General features: G+C 39.6%; 1 protein-coding gene across 2 annotated transcripts in view; it reads left to right on the top strand.

The window, feature by feature from the left end:
• Positions 1–20484, top strand: part of LOC140359951 (solute carrier family 35 member F5-like) — a 31979-nt gene extending 11495 nt beyond the window's left edge. The window contains exons 7-16 of one of the 2 annotated variants that reach the window (XM_072445206.1): positions 1272–1465; positions 2658–2739; positions 2823–2910; positions 3070–3134; positions 4252–4356; positions 5674–5833; positions 6927–7017; positions 8512–8666; positions 16501–16600; positions 18662–20484. In XM_072445206.1, the coding sequence (XP_072301307.1) occupies positions 1272–1465; positions 2658–2739; positions 2823–2910; positions 3070–3134; positions 4252–4356; positions 5674–5833; positions 6927–7017; positions 8512–8666; positions 16501–16582 (1022 nt within the window). In that variant the 3' untranslated portion in view covers positions 16583–16600; positions 18662–20484. The remainder of the gene's footprint in view (positions 1–1271; positions 1466–2657; positions 2740–2822; positions 2911–3069; positions 3135–4251; positions 4357–5673; positions 5834–6926; positions 7018–8511; positions 8667–16500; positions 16601–18661) is intronic. The other variant, XM_072445205.1, reaches the window with a different exon arrangement.
• The last annotated feature ends 1220 nt before the right edge of the window (positions 20485–21704 follow it).

Here is a 21704-nt window from a genome sequence, read left to right on the forward strand (position 1 = left end):
CACACTTAAGTTGTACACTAACAAGAGACAAGAGTTTGTAATTATTATTTATCAATTCAGAATTCAATTGGGATATTCAGATGATATTATGTCAATCCAACAGAAGTGCGTTTAATGCATTTGAAATTCAAGAATGTTTTGTGTCTTTAAATATGTTTAGTTAAAGGTTGAATGGACCATTTTTTTGGCACAAATCTAAGTCTTATTTCCTCGTGGCGTGGACTGACGATTAGTCCTGCCACGTATCAATCATAGGATGCACCTACCGCTCACCTGCAGCCTCGTGTGGCTCCTCCCCACGTTTCCGCGTGCCTAAGTGCATTGATATATCATAATATAGTTCCCTCAGTGTACGGGGCAAAATGAAGACGGAGAAAGACCGTTCGAGCTGACTCAGAAGTGGACGGAAATCTACGGGAGATGAGAGATGCGATGTGATCCATCGCGCTAATAAACAAACGCACGTGTGTGTTGTATCAATCCACACGGGGGAGTGCGCATGCGCACTTCCGTTTGAGTTCTCAAATCGCCGAAAAATCGTCCCTTGCGCCTTTTTAAGGTTTTAGTATTAGATAAATGTGAAATGGCTTTAAGATGTTCCCCAAAAGACCAGAAATATCAGGTAAAGCTTTAGTTTTTTTCCATTTTTATGTTTGATCAGCTCTTTTTACAGTATTTCCTTTTCCAAACGATATGCGCGATAATCAAATTTTGCATTACTTCTGAACAGCATTGGCGATATTAACAATATTTCAATAATTTCCCCATCTAATTGGGACTAAAATGGGCAGAACCAATGAAGAAACTGAACACATTTACGGTCAAAACCAGCAGTCGACCAAGATTAGAGAAATGGTTTGTAATTCCAAATAAAAAAAGACCTAAATTATGATGAAATCTCTGACCAAAACATGAGAATTGCACAGAAGTTGAATATCTATAAACCAGGGATTCCAAAACATTTCAAACAAAGTAAAACATTTCGGCCTCTTGGCATTGTGAGTAGCACCAGATCTTAAAACAAGTCTAAAAGAGGACTATCTCAGGTCCCGATTAGGACTAAACCAGGTCTAAAATGCATCTATACCATTGCTGCCGTCACTGTGTAGAACTTCTGTGCAAGAACTAACCAAAAGGAGGGCAAATGTGTGGAATAAACCGACTCCAAACCACTGCTCTCTCGACATTTTTGACTCATTTCGCTTGTCTCTTATCATTTAGGCCATGCACTAACCCCTCTAACCCTTCCCCCACCGCGTTGTGCTCCGCAGCGTCTTCCAAAAAGCAGCGCGTGCGTTTCAGCAACATCATGGAGGTGCGTCAGCTGCCTTCGACCCAAGCGCTGGAGGCCAAACTGTCCCGAATGTCGTATCCCGCCGCCAAAGACCACGAGGCCATGCTGCAGACGGTGGGCAAGCTCACCATCACCGACGTGGCCAAGATCAGCTTCTTTTTCTGCTTTGTGGTCAGTAAAAAAACAACAACTCAGTATATTCACTTCAGAAGGGCAGAAAGAGTCATGAATAATGGACTATGATGAATGGATTTCAGAAGCACTCAATCTGATTCAGCTAGTTTAATGCCAATTTGATTTGAATTATTGGGCAAACTGTAAAAAACAAATCATCATAACGTCTTGTAGTAAGGCTCGAAGATGAATTGTAATCAAATGTATTAAAAATGTAATGCCAGTGGTATCAATTAGCAAAATGCATAGACTGAATCTAATTTGTGATTTAATTTCCCTCGAGCTCGTAAATGTAACGGTATCCAAACGCTCGATACAATATCATCACTACCGTATATTCCGGACTATAAGTCGCACCAGCCAAAAAATGCATAACAGAGAAGAAAAAAAACATAAGTCGCACTGGAGTAAGATTATGTATTTTTGGGGAAATGTAGTTGATGAAATCCAAGACTAAGTACATCTTGAAATGCAGTTTAAAATAATAACAGATGAGAGAACATGGTGAATAGGTGTACGTATGCTAACGCTAACACCTTCAGCTACATGACGTATGCTAACGCTAACACCTTCAGCTACATGAGGCACAGACAGAACTGTGGTAAGTGTCTGGTATGTTAACGTAACATATGAACAGTTATTCAGATAACTATAGCATAAAGAACATGCTAACAAGTTTACCAAAGCATCAGTTTTACCCCAAATCACTAAATCCATTGAATTCTTCTTCCTCTGTGTCACTTCTAAACAACTCCACAAACTCCAGAGGAAGAGGAAGTGCAGGTTCTTCTTCTGTGTCACTTAGAGCCTAGAGCGCCCTTTTGTGGTTGCCATTGTGAAAATAACGAATAATATGATACGATAATGTGTTAATAATATCACATAAGTCGCTCCGGAGTATAAGTTGGCCAAACTATGAAAAACTGTGCAACTTATAGTCCAGAAAACACGGTATGCATCTGACATTACAATGTGTATCGTGATATTTTGAATTATTACTGTCGTATTGCCAAAAATTAAGATACAAAAGTGCTTATTCTCCATTCCAGTCGTTCTCTGCGGTGGGATTTTTGGAGTTCTTACTTGTAAAATTGCTCTGGAACACTCCACAGCCAACACCGACACCAAACGTCAAAGCTACATCTTAATCACAACGTTCTGTTGTCACCGTTCCCTGTTTGTCTTTCAGTGGTTCCTGGCCAATCTCTCGTATCAGGAGGCTCTGTCGGACACGCAGGTGGCTATAGTCAACATACTGTCCTCAACTTCAGGTGAACTTTCTTCTCTGATCCCAATCACAGCGTGTTAGTCACCGCTTTGACGTCTTACCAAGTCATTGTTTGTCTCCATTCAGGTCTGTTTACCCTCATTTTGGCGGCCATTTTCCCCAGTAACAGCACCGACCGGTTCACGTTGTCCAAACTGTTGGCTGTGGCTTTAAGGTGTGTGACCGTGAGCTTGTAAAGACAACTCGGGAAAGATGTACTTGTTTTAAAATTGTCATGTGTCCAATGATCAAATCTAATCTTCCTTTGAGATGTTTTTGAGGAAATATCGTTGATAAAAGATGGCGTAAAAGAGTATTTTTCATGGTTCTTCAGTATGGGAGGAGTGGTTCTCGTCAGTCTCTCCAGTATGGACAACCACGATGAGAAGGGCGCTATGGGTAAATCATCTAATTATTACTTATTATATTGTTTATGTGTACTTCAAGAAGATGTATTACAGCCTTAAACTCTCTTTATTTTACATTTTGTTCATGGGAACAAAACCCTTACTACATCAAAACTGGGACTAAACTGGGACTAAACTGGGACTAAACTGGGACTAAAATGGAACTAAACCAGGAACTAAACCAGGAACCAAACCAGGAACTAAACCAGGAACCAAACCAGGAACCAAACCAGGAACCAAACCAGGAACCAAACCAGGAACCAAACCAGGAACCAAACCAGGAACCGATCAGGACTAGATCAGGACTAGATCAGGACTAGATCAGGACTAGATCAGGACTAGATCAGGACTAGATCAGGACTAGATCAGGACTAGATCAGGACTAGATCAGGACTAGATCAGGACTAGATCAGGACTAGATCAGGAACTAAACAAAGAATAGATCAAGAATAAACCAGGGACTAGATCAAGACTAGATCAAGACTAGATCAAGACTAAACCAAGACTAAACCAAGACTAAACCAAGACTAAACCAAGACTAAACCAAGACTAAACCAGGAACTAAATCAGGAACTAAATCAGGAACTAAACTAAGACTAGATCAGGACTAAATCAGGAACTAAACTAAGACTAGATCAGGACTAAATCAGGAACTAAACCAGGACTAGAACAGGACCATATCAACAGTAGGACTCAAAATGGGCCAAATTGGCAAAATCAGGACAAAACCACGTGTGAACTCACCTTAAACTAACAGAAAAGCTTTCATTGACTCGCTGTTCTTAAATTTCAGTCTGAAACCATTTTCAAAGTGGCATTTTACAGTTGTACAATTTGTTTTATTGATGAAAAGTGTCTACAAGACATTTTTGACTCCTGTGTCCATGATCTGGAGTTTGCATTTTTAAAATTAAGTACAGAGAAGTGGGCGGGGTTAGGTGGTAGCTGAAAACAAAGCTTTTGCAGAACATCACTGAATCAGAATATATTTTATTTCAATAATAAAATACAAACTATGATAAAACAAGGCAGTGATAAAAACACAGGGTTCCTTAAAGATGGTAAAAGGCTCTTAAAAGGCTCTTAAATGCCATAACCTTGTCTTTCAGGTTCTTTGTGGTCGCTGGCTGGAGCTGTGCTTTACGCTGTGTATATTGTGATGATAAAGAGGAGAGTGGATCGAGAGGATAAACTCGACATCCCCATGTTTTTTGGTAAGAACATTATCTCTGAACAAACCTAATGTTATTTCACTAATTATTACTCTTATTTAAGAAGAAAGATGCATTATTTGTCTTTTAGGTTTGTTTTCCCCCTAATGTTATCCTTTTTAATTGGGAAAACTACACAGTATATAATCAGTGGTGGAAAGTAACAAAATACAAAAGTAAAAGTACTGTACATTTTACAGTGGATACTTTTTATACTTTTACTTCACTACATTTGGAAGCGGATATCTGTACTTTTTACTCAGAATCAGAAAAGCTTTTTTGCCGTTGTCATTGAACACAGTTTCCAAACATAGGAAGTTGTCTCCGCGTTAAGGTGCAACATAAAACAAGGAATAATACAAATAATACTCATACATTTTTAAACTGGACTAAATAAGTATTTTTTGTTATTATTTGAGACCTGCTGAAATGACTGATGGCTTTTTTGTTTGGCACATTCGTGGTGACGTCTTGCTCACATTTTTGAGTTCCAGTCCAGTTCCATCTGTGAGCAAACAAAATGAGGCTATAACTGATCCGGAAAATAGCTTCTGATGACCAATAATCAGGACAATTCTTCATCAAGATCCCAATTTGACATGTTCAATTGTTGAGGTTTTAGTATTAGACAAATGAGAAATTGCTGTAAAATGACCCCCAAAATGTCAAAAAAATCACTTTATTTTACCATTATTTACTGCAAAGTTGTTGTTATTTTTCGATTTTCATTTTTAATCTGCTCTTTTTGCAGCAGTTTGTTTTATGTTCGATATTCACATTTCGCATTACTTCAGAACAGCATCCACAATATAAAAGTATGTCGCTAATTTGCCCAATCTTAATTGGGACTAAAACGAGCGTAAACCAGCCAAAAAATGCATAATGGAGAAGAAAAAAAACATATATAAATTGCACTGGAGTATGAAATGTGGTTGCAAGTGTGAAAATAACAAATAATATCACATATAAGTCGCTCCGGAGTAAAAGTATGTAAGTATAAATATAAGTCGCACCCCGGCCAAAACTATGAAAAAAGGTGCGACTTATAGTCCGGAAAATACTGTACTTTTTACTCTTAAAGTACATTTTTAAATACCTTTTACTTAAGTAGATTTTTCAATATGAAGTAAGTGATCTTTTACTCCTGTACTTTAGCTTCAGTAACAAAATGGAGTTCTTCTTCCACCGCTGCATAGAATACATCACCTCCCAGAGTATTGATCATTTCCTGAACATATGACGTTAATACTAAACTCTACACTGTCATTTCTTTGAGTCTGTCGGTTGTGTTCAGTAGTTTGGTGCTCGTGCGTCCTCCAGGGTTCGTGGGTCTGTTTAACCTGCTGCTGCTGTGGCCCGGCTTCCTCTTCCTTCACTACACCGGCTTCGAGGCCTTCGAGCTCCCGAGTCAGCTGGTCTGGACGTACATCCTCATCAACGGACTCATAGGAACCGTTCTGTCCGAGTTCCTGTGGCTTTGGTGAGTGCCCTGCGTTTCCTTTCCCCATTTCCTCGCTTCTGTGTCTTTTATCATCATGCCGTGTTTTAAATAATCACCTTTTTAGATCAGGGAGAACCTCGAACAGAAAAGTTAAAAGACAAAGTTGATGACAGTGCCCGTGTTAACTTTTTTTATTTTATATTCTGAACTACGGTATTAAACAATGATTTATTTTTGTCAGACAGGGGGGGGGGAAGTAAACAAACGCAGTAATCTAACTATTCTGTCTGACAAAAAGTATAGTAGACAGAATGACACTTCGCCAAAGAGTTAGTGCTATTGTTAATATGAAAATGAAGCAGACACTGCAGGTGAATAGAAAAATATCTTGCATCTTGTTGTATCCTTTTGAAAGTGTAAGAAAAGATGGGTAAAATGGACAGAATTGCACATATTTGGGACATACCGTATATTCCGGACTATAAGTCGCACCGGCCAAAAAATTCATAATAGAGAATACAAAAACATGTAAGTTGCACTGGAGTATGAAATGCGGTTGCAAGTGTGAAAATAACAAATAATATCATATATAAGTTGCTTCGGAGTATATAAGTATAAATATAAGTATAAGTCGCACCCCGGCCAAAACTATGAAAAAAGGTGCGACTTATAGTCTGGAAAATACGGTATATGGAGGAATTCTGGTTGTGCTTACTGACCTTGAAGTGATTTTGTATGGAACACGTTTTGTTCCGCTTAATGCATCTTATAATCCAGTGCGCTTTATAATCCAGAGCGCCATATACTGTGAAAAATCCGGTAAAATGTGAAAAAATAGAGCCAGATGTAAATGTCTTGCTTAAATTTGTTGGCATATTAGATTTTTTTGTTTTAATATATCTAATTTAGTGTTCGAGCAAACTTTATCTTACATTTTTGCCTGTAGTGTCTCACATTAAATGGTGTAAATGATTTGTACTGGTGTTTTTCTGTTGTTGTGTTCTTGAGCATGTTTGAAGAGGCCGAACTTAAAACCGAAACTCGTGTAAAAACAGCCGAGTCATGAACACTTCTTTAGCTCGGGTAATGCAGTGGTTTTGGTTTGATTGCTGAATGTTTTTCCTCTCTCCAGGGGCTGTTTCCTCACTTCATCTCTAATTGGGACTTTGGCTCTGAGCCTCACCATTCCTCTCTCTATCCTGGCGGACATTTGTATGCAGAAGGTAAGCGTGCACTTCAGCCACTTGACCAGCAGAGGGCACTACACGCAGTATTACTTCATAATCCTGTGTCTATCTACAAACAGACCTGGGTAGAGCTGACATAAATTGTACTTGAATAAGAGTAAATCTTCTCCAAATTAATTTTACTCCAGTAGAACTACACAGTTATAATGTATTCTGGTGTATTTATCTTGATCTGAGCATAGTTTTATTTTCTTGAAACAATTACGAAACTTTCTAAAAAAATATTCTCATTTCAAATTATTTTATGCTGTTCCATTGCCAATCTTTAAGACTTTAAGATGTCAAAATATTGTCAAAACAAGATAAATACTCTTGATATTTACCAGTAATTATGTCAAGTGCAAACTAACTAATGATCTTAGTTTAGATGGTAATTTTTCCATTGTATAAAGCAGTAAATTACTCAAGTAGGAGTCACTTTTAAGAGTAACTGTCAGGACATAACATCTGAATGGATAATTTAAGTTATAATTGGAAGGACAAAACATTAAAAGAACAAAATCTCGTATTTTCAAAGGATTGGGAAAAACTAAATATCTGAAGGAGCGATGCAAGAAACACAAATGTTCAAATCATATCACATTGTCAACATAACGCTTTTGTCAGAGACTGGTACTTCAATGGAAATATAAGTAGGAGTAAAAGTACAGTGTCAAGAAGCGCAGTTCTACAAGATCGTACTCTTCAGTGTAGACTTCAGTAAAGTCAGTAAAGTTTATTTTTATATTTCAATCAAGGTTTTTTTGTTTTTTTAATTTAAGAAAAACACCATTACACCAGTACAGACAAAGACAAAAAAATCAAGACAAGATGGGGCTGGACTAAAGACAGATTGGGTCGAATTGAAAATGCTAATTTAGGAAAAGTAAGGCATCCAAGAAAAAAAGAAAAGAAAAAAGCACTCAAGTCCATGATATGAGTCTCATTTTGTCCAATTTCTGTTAAATTTGTCCATTTCCAAGTTCAGTCCGTATACAAACAAGGACATTTCAGTCATATTAACGTTAATGCAATGGATATTTTAAGATGAAGAAGTATCGTAGTTTCCGCACTATAAGTGGCACCGGAGTATAAGTCGCACCAGCCAAAAAATCCATAATAGAGAAGAAAAAAACATATATAAGTCGCACTGGAGTATGAAATGCGGGTGCAAGTGTGAAAATAACAAATAATATCACATAAAAGTCGCTCCGGAGTATAAGTATAAATATAAGTATAAGTCGCACCCCAGCTAACTATTTCCGACTTATAGTCCGGAAAGTACAGTAAATACTTAATCTAGTGTTCATTCAAAAGTATTCTGACACTAGACACAGTCGTGAGGGACCCAGCGGTTTAGAGTGTTGTTCCACCGCTCTCTCACGAACTCTTTGGTCGTTTTGGCGAGCGTATCTCCATGGACACGTCACGGTGTCGCGCTGTGTATCTTACGACCGGACTCGCTGTTGACCCCCGTCCGGTGTGCGACAGGTGCGTTTCTCGTGGCTGTTTTTCGCCGGTGCCGTTCCGGTGTTCCTCTCCTTCTTCATCGCGACTCTTCTGTGCCACTACAACAACTGGGACCCGGTGCTGGTGGGACTGAGGCGAGTCTACGGCTTCATCTGCAGAAAACACCGGCTGCAGAGGTACGTGGGTCTCAAAAAATGTGCATGTGCAGTCGAGGATTAGGCGGCGTGACAAAACATTGATTGATCACCTTCTTCATTACATTTTGTCCTGTTTAAAAAAGAAGGGGGGGGGGGAAAGACGCCAGAAAACCAGAACTAGTTCATTTTAACCGGTGTGCAGCGGTCCAAACTCATTCCACACTTTCCTAATGTATTCCAACCAAGCTATAGAGGTCCTTCACGTGACGTCACACGACCGCCGAGTTTGTGGAATCTGAAAGCTCTGGAGCCTCCATAATTTACGCTTGAGATCACTTTCCACTCTCTATCAGTGCATCGGAAGGCAACACGAGACGGACAAGGGGGCGGCAACGTATGACAAGGGGGCGGCAACGTATGACAAGGGGGCGGCAACGTATGACAAGGGGGCGGCAACGTATGACAAGGGGGCGGCAACGTATGACAAGGGGGCGGCAACAACTTGTGACGAGGGGGCGGCAACAACGTATGACGAGGGGGCGGCAACGTATGACAAGGGGGCGGCAACGTATGACAAGGGTGCGGCAACAACGTATGACAAGGGGGCGGCAACAACGTATGACAAGGGGGCGGCAACAACGTATGACAAGGGGGCGGCAACAACGTATGACAAGGGGGCGGCAACGTATGACAAGGGGGCGGCAACGTATGACAAGGGGGCGGCAACGTATGACAAGGGGGCGGCAACGTATGACAAGGGGGCGGCAACAACTTGTGACGAGGGGGCGGCAACAACGTATGACGAGGGGGCGGCAACGTATGACAAGGGGACGCGGCAACGTATGACGAGGGGGCGGCAACGTATGACGAGGGGGCGGCAACGTATGACGAGGGGGCGGCAACGTATGACGAGGGGGCGGCAACGTATGACGAGGGGGCGGCAACGTATGACGAGGGGGCGGCAACGTATGACAAGGGGGGGCGGGAACGTATGACAAGGGGGCGGCAGCGTATGACAAGGGGGCGGCAGCGTATGACAAGGGGGCGGCAGCGTATGACAAGGGGGCGGCAGCGTGTGACAAGGGGGCGGCAGCGTGTGACAAGGGGGCGGCAACGTGTGACAAGGGGGCGGCAACAACGTATGACGAGGGGGGGCGGCAACAACATATGACGGGGGGCGGCAACGTATGACGAGGGGGGCGGCAACGTATGACGAGGGGGGGCGGCAACGTATGACGAGGGGGCGGCAACGTATGACGAGGGGGCGGCAACGTATGACAAGGGGGGGCGGCAACGTATGACGAGGGGGCGGCAACGTATGACGAGGGGGCGGCAACGTATGGCGAGGGGGCGGCAACGTATGGCGAGGGGGCGGCAACGTATGACAAGGGGGGGCGGCAACGTATGACAAGGGGGCGGCAGCGTATGACAAGGGTGCGGCAGCGTATGACAAGGGGGCGGCAACAACGTGTGACGAGGGGGCGGCAACAACGTATGACGAGGGGGGGCGGCAACGTATGACGAGGGGGCGGCAACGTATGACAAGGGGGGGCGGCAACGTATGACGAGGGGGGGCGGCAACGTATGACGAGGGGGGGGCGGCAACGTATGGCGAGGGGGCGGCAACGTATGACAAGGGGGGGGGGCGGCAACGTATGACAAGGGGGCGGCAACGTATGACAAGGGGGCGGCAACGTATGCGATCACGTGGTTTTGTGACATCGGTGAATGAGCTCTATTGCCTGACCAGACATTCCCAACACGTTTTGACTACTTTTCAAAACCGTGAGGGTCTGGAGCTCGACCGCAGCATTTCAATTTCCATGGCGGAGTTTAGAGCAGAGACAGAACCAATCACATAAACCCCGAAGTGACGCAATAAACGCGACGCGCTTAACTGGATATTACGTAGCCCGTGTCGACAAGGCGTGTTCTGCCTTATCCGTCCCCGAACTCAGAAAATGTCTCCTGAATCGCAATGACGCCCTTTGTATAACTGCATCTAACACGTTCATCACGGCGAGTAGAGTGGAGATGAATATAAATGACTTTTGTCGGTTTTTGTCTCAAAAATCTTGGTATACGCGGCGTAATTGGAAGCTCTACTCGGATTTTTCATCGGACTAAGCATGAAAAGCCTCCTTTCGAACGACTTGTGGACACACGGAACAAGTGTGTGAGATCTGCATAATCTTCATGTCCGTTTGGAACTGGACCAAACAATATTTAATTCATGGAAAACACGAGAGACAATGGAAGATCAATCAACATCAGCTACTGACGACAGACGAAGTTTCACGTAGTCAAAAACGAGGAGCGATGAGCCAAAATCAGAGACTGGCCAAATGTTTTCCTGTGAATATTTTCTTGATACTTTCAGTTGATATTATGGATATTTATCTGTTAATTTACTCAAAGATAAAATTTCCATTTTCTTTTTTTGAACTTCGTGGTTTTTAATGTATATATTGTGTATAGTTTAATTTATTGCTGTTTAATAGTTTGTCACATTTGTCTTTATGGTTATGTACATTAAGCTGTAAAATGACCGAATAAACCTCGACTACTTCTACTTTATTATTCCTTTTTATATATCTGTAAACTTTAACTGTTTTTAAAGACAATTATCTGAATTCTGAATGTGGCTCGCAGCTAAGCAACTGTCCAGATTCAAAGTTCATTTTCCAAATGGACTGTTTTAGGTCATTAAGTGAACAGCATTATATAGATGAAATATTTTATTACATTTATTGAACTTTCATCAAAGGAACATTTTGAAATGTATATTTTAAGGAAGAGAAAATCAAAGTAACATTTTAAACAATACATTTTTATTTAGAGAACTTCCTCTAAATAAACTGAACTAAACTGTTACATTAGGATATACCACCCTCAGTCTGATCTTAAGTATTCAGAACTCCGGCTTGAAGGCGTCTCCGCTTAGACACGTTTCCGCGTGTCTAAGCGCATTGATCCATCACATCATAATATAGTTCCCTCAGTGTACGGAACAAAATTAGGACGGAGAAAGACAGTTCGAGCTGACTCGGAAGAGACGGAAATCTACGGGAGACGAGAGATGCGATGCGATCCGTCGCGCTAATAAACAAACGCACGTGTGTGTTGTATCAGTCCGCACGGGGGAGTGGCATGTGCACGGGGGAGTGGCATGTGCACGGGGGAGTGGCATGTGCACGGGGGAGTGGCATGTGCACGGGGGAGTGGCATGTGCACGGGGGAGTGGCATGTGCACGTCCGCCTGAGTTCTCAAATGGCCAAATCGTCCATAACGCCTTTAATGTATTTATTTATTTATTTACCTTTATTTAACCAGGTAAGAACCCATTGAGAATGAAACCTCTTTTACAAGTGGTGACTTGGGGCAAACTGAAAGACTTGACAGCACACAAATGATAAAAACAGTTAGACTAATGAGAAATACTTAAAAACAAATGAAAACAAGTTTGAATTTAAAAGCGCAGAGATTTTTTTTATACGATTGTCTTTCTTTGTTTTTTTTTAAAATAGCTGAAAAAAAACTAAATTGAGACCAGTTCAAATCTTATGTCCGCTTGAAGGGAGTTCCAAGCTGCAGGAGCATCTTAAGAAAGCACTCTTTCACGAGGACGCTGCTTGTACTATATATCTATCCTGGACCGAGACAAACTACACGGATCACAGCCATTTTAACGCAAAAATAACCAAATGTCTTTCCCCAAAGTCTAAACTCTGCTCCAAACCGAGTGCGTTTGCCTTTTGAGGTTTGTCTGTGGAGATCTGGAGTGAAAAGGCCTGACCATTGACGATAAGACATCTTGATTAGAATTTGATGAATGGCACAGCCCTTCATTGTTTCCTGGCAATCAGTATATGAAGAATTGCTTCTAATACAATTCTTGAGCAAAATTACCATTGCTTCCTTGAGATCTTTTCATCATTTTTATGACAATATAAGCCACATTCAGAAAAAGTAGTATTTTTTTTTCACCTACAGCCACCATCGTTCAGCTTGTTTTCAGACCAAACGCAGCTGTAGCGTGCACACAATCGCGCACACAATCGCACACACAATCGCACACACAATCGCACACACAATCGCACACACAATCGCACACACAATCGCACACACAATCGCACACACAATCGCGCACACAATCGCGCACATTAAATTGCCTTTTTAAAACCAAATTGATATCTTGGAACAAACAATGTATTGGCACGTCTGAAAGTGCATTACAACTTTCATTTACAACACTAAACGAACAGAAAAATGCGTTTCCGTGTGTTTATCTAGTGTGTTCATGTCTGATGAAATGTGTTTGACTTTCACTGTCGCGTCGATGATTTCTGGGGAATAATGATTATCTTAATGCAGTCTCATCTCAGTGACTAAACCATTAGATATTAACACATTAGTTTAAAACGTACTAAATGTTTGCGCTTACTGTAAGTATTCTGCACTATTTGTTTTAGCTTGAACTAAAATTTGCAAAGTCGATCCAAACGTGTCCTGGAGAATCTTATGTTAATTCTGTTTAATAGTATTTATTGATCTTGTACTTAAAATAAACCAATGTGCGATTATTTATTCCAGTTACAAACCTGGATATTGAGAGTTTTATTAAGGAAGGAGAGGATTTTTTTAATGACAAATTTGTGGTTTGAGTTCATATTCTTGTGCAGGGGAATTCAATGGGTTTGGAACATTGTGACTTTTGATTTATTTATATTTATTTGTCATTGTGTCGTTGGGCCAGACACTTTCGTATGTGTTTGTAAAGCGATGGATGAATCTGTAAAACCACTATTCAAACTAGACGCTCATCATGACTGAAAAACATCACATAAATAGGACAAAAAGGACATTTCCTGAGTAGTTTTAGAATGTCTAAGATGGAAATGGTAAAGAAACCATTATTATTTTGTATAATTATTCTAGTTTTTCAGAATTGTGGTATCAAGTCTTTTTCTTTTACTATCCAAATCGACATTTTTGGATGTTAAACACTATAATGGAGATGGAAAAGCACAAGATAAATTGAGATATTTCACCATTTTAAATAGAAATAACCTTGAGCTGGAGCTTTTCCCAAATTAACTCAATAATCTACACAAAGCCTTTCTAACTTAACTGAACCTTAGTGACTAGAGTTTGTATCTCGGCTCTTTTATTTACTTATTTACTGAATTAACCCATGTGCAATACCTGTAAATAAGAGTGATCTATTTTGTTTTTATTCTGTATACTTCTTACCTGCTAATAGTATTACTTAGTCTTGTGCTAGCTATTTTTACTTTATTTTATTTTTTATTTTATTCTATTATCCTTATTTTATTATCTTATTTTTATCCTAATCTTTTTATTTTTTATTTATTTATCTATTTTATTTTATTTCCCCCCTCCATTCCCTATTAAGATAGGAGAGGAGTTTTGTTAATAAGAGTTTTGTTGTTTTTGTTCATAAGGGTTCTATTAAGAGTGTGTTTGAAACTTCCTATAATCTGTCCTTTCCTCCTGTTTCTACTGCAGTGGAACAACCAAATTTCCCCTTGTGTGGACATTAAAGGATTATCTTATCTTATCTTATTCATATTTTTAACCTTTTGTTTAACCAGGAAAGTCCCTTTTTGAGATGACTAATCTCTTTTTCATAATCGACACACAAGTTTAGACAATCAAAATAAAATAAAAAAACATCCCATTTCCAAAACCTTTCAGCATTTATTGAAATATATTTGAATCTTCTTTTTTTCCTCCACTTTTTTTTCATACTTTTCTTTTCATTTAATCAAATTTGTAAATTATTTATCCTTTTAAACTTGCATTTTTTGTTTGTTCTGAAAATGTATTCCTAAAAACCCAACTGAGAACATGTGAGTTATTATTTATCATTCAGTCTATCAGTTATTATTTAAAATTATTGATCTTTTTAAACTTGGATTTTTTTGTTTGTTCTGAAAATACATTCCTAAAAACTGAGCGTGCGAGTGCTGAAGTGTGGTTGAAAGTAAACACCCGCCTCCAGCTCCGCCGTTATCGTGTTATTACACATTAATCCCGCATTACTAATTCATCGGTCACGTCGCCGTCCGGCCGAGGAGGAGGCGGCGCGCGTCCAGGGATTTTCCACAAAGTCAAAACGCAGTTACTTTGGCATTTTCTAAAAGGGTAAACAGACAGCGGGGCTTAATGGGTGAGCGGCCCCTCCACGCTCTCTCAAACGGAGGATTTCAACATAAACATCTGGGGCCTGAGTTAATTAAGCACCTGGTCCCTGTGCAAAGGGCTGTGGAAATATCAGAAAACTCCACTGCCGCTCCGAAAGGAAGACTTTATTTGTTGGTCGTTTTCGGTGAACAGTGAAAAAGATGAATAATGAACTCGATTTTGATCAAGTGTTTAGCGTGTGAATGGATTTATTTATGTTTCACTGATGCTAACGGATGCGCCACACCTTTATTTCAATGTTATTATGACATTATTTACACTAGCTACACAAATGTTCAACGGTACGACATGAAACGTACCTTTTATTTAATTACAAGTGTTTTTATGACTAAATGCCTTGGAAAAAGCTGCATTCTCACTCTGAGCAGGCTCGCCTCACCGCTGATCTGACCTGTAACTTGGCCCAGTGGTCTCGTATACTTGTCTCCATGGGTACTTTCAATGCCGCACCGTGGAACATTCCAGGCAAAGCAATGACAGAGAGAAAATCAGGCGGCGGCTCCTTCCGTAGACAAGTTGGTGTGTCTTTAAAGTGCAGATAAGACATAACTAAAGCGATTTGCCTCCAACTTCACTGTGATTGGTTAAACCCAATTACAAAAAACATCACTAAAATGTGGGTCACGGTCAGGAATTGTCGTCGAAAAAAACTGTGGCTGAAACTAACGAGTAGATGAAAATCAGCTACCGTATTCTCTGCACTATAAGGCTCACCGGACTATAATGTGCATTAAGCAGAACAGAACGTGTACCACACAAAATCACTTCGAGGTCACTAAGCACAACCAGGATGAATCCATATATAAGGCGCACTGTTTTTTGAGAAAATTAAAGGCTTTTAAATGTGCCTTATAGTGCGGAAAATACGGTATTTGCTACTAGTGATGTCACGATATAAAATGTTACTGTTACGATTATTGTGAGAAGAAACATCACAATTTAACCAAAGCAAATCCTTAATTTTCCTTCACTCTAACACATCATCCCTGTTCCATTTATACTTGACCAGCTTTATGAAATCTAGTTATTGTGATATAATTTACCACATAAATCTCACTATACAGTTGTGTGTACTTTTTGAGATCCAAATTGAATAGAAATGACACAATTTTGCTTCTAAAATAGTCCAAATTATTATGAAATGCCACACATCATTTCTGCACTTTTGAATAGAATGAATCCGTTTTAACTCAGTATTGCGCTCTACAATGAACAAAATTGCAAACCGATCATCTGCGTATGTTATAATTGAATACTTTTTTGCCTGAAAATGTCTTCTTTGACACCGGTCTAAAGCTGGTGCGCAGTAGTAGCGGCTCCTTTACTCCTTTTGAGGCGCCCGCTCTGAGCCGTAATGGAGCTTTCCAGATGCTACAATAGGTGAATTTTAAAGGGCCGGATCGATATTCTGTAAATGCCAAAACGAACGCACCCTTTCCCTGCATTTCACCGAGGAAACGAACAGGAGTATGTTTAAAGGCCAATCACAGTCCAAACAAGGTCTAATATATGTGTCTTTGTACTTTTACATTTATTCAGTCACGCGCGCTTTTATTGTTATTACGCCTTATCGTTGCCCCAAGTACGTCTCGTCGGGCGGTTGTCGAGCGGACGTGATCGACGGCCCGTTCTTTGTGTCCGCAGGCTTCCCGACGACGGCGAACAGTGCGAGAGCCTGATTCCCCTGAACACCATCTCCCCGCACGAGGCCGACTACTGCTCCTGATCGGCAGACGCACAGTAAGTATGACGTCCGAACGCGCTCTTCTTTTACCCCATTTTCATTACCGTATTTCCTCTATAATAACTGACACACACACACCGTATTCATGGAAAAAACAGGATTGTGGACATTAAGGACACGATGACGGCGTCGCGTCATAGTCGAGAGCGAGGTCCAGCGTGGGTGAAATAGCTTCAGCTTTTCCCCTCTTTTCAGTCTTTTATGTGCATTTCAAGTACAACAAATTCAAGTCGAGGCACAACAGTCGTTAAAGTGCCTCGTACAGGTCATACGCCCTTTTACGGAGGTTGTTGTTTCACTTTATTCCTCTTCATGCCTTTATCTCTGTATTCGGCACAATATAGACATGCTAAAGTCAGCGTTTTCTCGTGTCTTTGTTGGACAGTGGGCGACAGCAGCTCTTTTACATTGAAATGAATGGACGTTCCCTCAGACGCAGACTGTATCCATGCTGCAGCTTTGGAAACAACCAAAAGTCAGTTTCATCAGTCTGTATATTGTCTACTCTCCTGACACCTCTGGAGTTTAGACCGAGCGATGAGCTGGACAGGAAGATCATGTCCTAAATATTTAAGACTGGACGAGGCCACCCACCTCGCTCTCTCTCTCTGCACGTCCGTCTGGTCAGAGGATTCGCTGGAGTTTGGCATTTTCTTATCTCTCTCGAACTGGAAAGGAAACGCTGAGGAGTTTTGAGGCAGATTTGAAGCTCAGCATGCGGGCTCTAATCGAGGACTTAGCAGCGAGTGACAACAAAGTCATTGAGGCTGGAGTTAAAGCTGCCTGCTGGACATGGAGCTTTACTCGGTGTGAAAACCTGGCACAAAGGTGTAAATATCATCTTATTGGCATAGTACTGTGTTAAATTTGAGATGAAATAAAGCCGAAGCCGCAAGAATAGCCTCAAATGAAAGTACTTACTGTATTTATCATGAATTTGTCTTTTTATAACATTTTGGACACCTTGGCTTTGATGTAATTGTATAATCTAAAGACAAAAGCTCTTAAAACTAAACCAAACTGCACATAAGCCCACAAGCTGACATAATAATTGTATTGAAAACTACTCGTTATTTCCCTATTTGAATGTCAGTTAACATACTCTGTGTTCTCCTCTCTGCTGTTGTCCAGGTTAATACCTATAATTCCAATAAATAATTTTGTTTTCAATCAAGTTTTTAGTTGATTAGTTACATTTTTGGTTGATTAAGACACGATCGACCGATGAATCGACTAAACACAGGCAGTTGTAATAATGTACACGTTCTGGTCACTCCTTCATACCTTCGCTGTCATGGAAACTGTGCAAAACGCCAACAGAAGTCACGAGTAATAAGTTAGAACAGACATGACAGCCCTGTGATGATCAGAGACACTGGGGAGGGTAAACCAGCCGTGTTGGATTCGATTTGTCATTTATGTTTATGATCCAGAATTTCAGAACATGTTTGTTGCGGTCTAAACTAGGGAAGTCAAGAGTATCAGGCTAATGTCACAATATTATCGTTAGAACCAAAAAATGATAATCGGGACAATTTTAGATGCAAAAGTAGAATTTTTAGTTCAATCTTTCGTCCACACTTTTATCTGGCTCTTTTTGTCAAATGGAACTTTATTTTGTCTTTTAAAAGCTGGCCACAAACTTGAGGAACAGAAACATCTTTAGCTAAATTCTTAATATATTTACCGTATTTTCTGGACTATAAGTCGCACCTTTTATCATAGTTTTGGCCGAGGTGCGACTCATAGTTATATTTATATACTTATACTTAAACTCCGGAGCGACTTATATGTGATAATATTTGTTATTTTCACACTTGCAACTGCATTTCATACTCCAGTGTAACTTATATATGTTTTTTTCTCTATTATGCATTTTTTGGCTGGTGCGACTTATAGTCCGGAAAATACGATAGCTTGACTGCATTTTAGTTCAATAAGTGGGCACTTTACCAGCCGTGTTGCATGTAGCAAAACTTTCCAATGTTGTGCAGACCTAGTTCGTAAAGGTTTAAAAGTTTAAAAGTACAAATGACCATCCTTATCTCCTTTATTTTCCAGATTTCCTGTGTGTGACTGAGACGAAATGAAGTGACAATCTCTTGAGAGACATTCACCAGTGCCTGCTCCTCACGCAACTATTTATTAAACTCCACAAAGACTCGAAGCTACACTACATGCGCCTGCGTTTGACCTTTGCCGACTTTCTCTCGCTCGAGATGCTGGACAGTCATCGATCTGTGACCAAAACAAACCGGTACGACTTGAAAAACGGCTGGAACCAAGGCCAAAATGCTGTGGGTTTTATAAGAAGAAATCAATACCACTGTTAGGCTCTGCGCGCAGCAGGCTAGCTCACTGTCTCGCAAAGCTAACTTTCATTACAGCCTAAAATATAAAGCAAACAACCAATTTCAATTAAAGCAAAGACTACCTGATTGAGTAATCTACACGACTTGAACTTTAAAAAACAGTTTGTGGTCTTTATTACGCCTCAAAGTTAGCATTTGTGTTAGCCTTGAGATACAAACGCAGAAAATGTCCCCTCTAAGTATTCGTAGTCTTTTTAGTAGTTTTGAGTCATATACAGCCACAGCGCACTGTCCACTGCCTGATCTTTAAATATAGAATAAATGTAGTGCGACTCGGCAAAAACACTAATAGCTAAAGTTGGACAGGAAGTAGTGATGCTAACGCCGGGCTAGCCATGCGCCGCTGTGCTCAGAGCTTTGTCTATCACTTTGAAATGCCCCGAATAAGCTGTAGAAGCAAAATAAATGCATTTGAAGAGTAATTTACAGAGAGATGGGCAGGAAGTAGTGATGCTAACGCTGAGCTAGCCATGTGCCGCTGTGCTCAGAGCTTTGTCTATCACTTTGAAATGCCCCGAATAAGCTGTAGAAGTAAAATAAATGCATTTGAAGAGTAATTTACTTTATAGCGAATAATATGGGCCCAATTTTGCAAAGGTTTAGTTTATATGTATGTTGTGCTAATCTACAATTGCTTTATCCATCCAAAATGGTAGAAGTTTACTGAAATTAATAATTTGGTAAACTACTGCCCCTTGTGGTCAAAGTTAGCACGCAGTCCTTTTTGTTTCATTTCAAAATATTTGGAAAATTCTTGAATTTTTTTGGCTCCACATCAAAACAACTTGACCCAATGTTCTTGGAAATGTATAAAATACATTTTAGCATTTACAGAGAATATATTTTCCATAATTATTAGCTCTATTATTGGGGTTAAACGGGTTGAATAAAGCCAATGAAGGTCCTCTTAACCACTTCATCTTCCGCAATTTTATACTGTTAATGAATCACGTTCCAAGATTTTATTTCACTGGTCATTTGAACCGTCCGAAATGTAAAAATGTTATTTTTATGTGCAGTTTTTTTTTTTTTTTTTTTTTTTTCTCTTGTCGCATCATGTGTCTACGCTGAAGGAGTTTTATCAATATTGTCCGACTCGATCTGTGAAAAGTTTATCGTGCGTCTTTATGGGGTGTTTTCATTGCCGTGGACTGAGCTGAGAAGTCGCTCTCCGCCTTTTATGGATCTGCAAACTGCACTTTATGTGGCAGGTCTGTTGTTCTAACCGTTGTTTTCACTGTCGCACTTGTTATCTCTCTTGTTTGCCAATCATCTTTAAATCTGTCACAAATCGCAGTCCGTCTTTTTTTACAGTTTGTTTTGAAAATGACGTTTGCAAATGGTGCTTTTGATTTCTGTTGGGTTCAGTGCAGTTTCTTTATATTTAAGTGTCTTAAATGAAGAGTCGAAGGCTGTGATTCACTGTAATTCTTATTTGTTTTTAGTTCTGAGTTTTATTATTCTGTTTTTAATATTTACAGTGCACTATTAAAATGTACCTTTTCAAACTTGTTTTTTGGGGGGGGGGGATTATTTCTAACTGCAACTGTTTGGGTTCACATTCAGATTTCAAAATTCCGCTTGTTCTGTTCAAAAGTAGTTCAGAACAACAACTAATAAACTAAATTAATATCAGTATTTTGGGTGTTATGGGTTAGATTGTTGGATTGCCATGTTCACATACACAACACGCCAAAATCTAATTATTGTCTGTTTACTGGAGCTTTTAAGATTATGGAGATGACGTACAAGCGTGAGAGATCAGAGCGCCCGTGAGCAGAAAGAAATCAAATGATTTTGCAGTTAATAAAATTAAAAAAAATCAGAAAATAATCAGATTTTGTAACCAGAGCCGTGTTATATGCAAGTTACTTTTTAATGGGCTCTATTTGCATTCTCTTTTAAACATTTATATGGGGGAAAGAAACGAAAAGAAGAAACAAAACACACTTTTTGCGCTGAATAACAAAAAAATAAACTATGAACTGTCCTTTTCAAAATGCAAAACTATTCTTCTTGCCCAATGTGTGCCAAGATCCTCTATATTTGCTCTTAATAACTCTCCTAATAAAACCTTCATTAATAAGATAAGATAAACCTTTATTTGTCACACAATGGGGAAATTAAAATGTTGCAACACAAATTAGGTACAAAAACAGATTAGTAACAGAAGTATAATAATAAAAACAGAAGACTTACAAAAAACTCTTATAAAAACTTTTTTTTTTTAAACTCCTTTAAAAAAACTTATAGAAACTCTTTAAAAAACTTATAAAAACTTTAAAATACTTTAAAAACTTTTTTTTAATAGTTTTTTAAAAAAAAACTCTTTTCAAACAGTTATAAAAAAAACTCTTCATAAAAAACTTTTTTAAAAATCATGAAAAAATCTTTAAAAACTTATAAAAACTCTTTACAGAAAACTCTTAATAAAAAAAAAATTAAAATCTTTATAAACTCATAAAAAAAAAACTCTTTAAAAAAGTTCTTAAACTCTTATTGCATGGACCAGCGACATAAATATACATGGATAAAGTCTATATCCTTGACTCTCTGTATACGTCTGGTTTCTTTCAATAGAACTCGTTACGTTTGACCCTCCTCTGCTCTGTAAGGCATCGTGTTGTGCCGTCGTTTATCAGTACTTTGACATTTACTTACTTTCTGATGCACGATCCTGGCTCAAACTACATCTGCCAACGCTATCGCCAGGATCAGAACCATGCTTCATT

This window comes from Eucyclogobius newberryi, unplaced genomic scaffold (genome assembly GCF_026437365.1).
Source record: "Eucyclogobius newberryi isolate DKJ021-1_F unplaced genomic scaffold, fEucNew1.0.hap1 SCAF_14, whole genome shotgun sequence".
In the NCBI taxonomy this organism is placed as follows: Eukaryota; Metazoa; Chordata; class Actinopteri; order Gobiiformes; family Gobiidae; genus Eucyclogobius; species Eucyclogobius newberryi.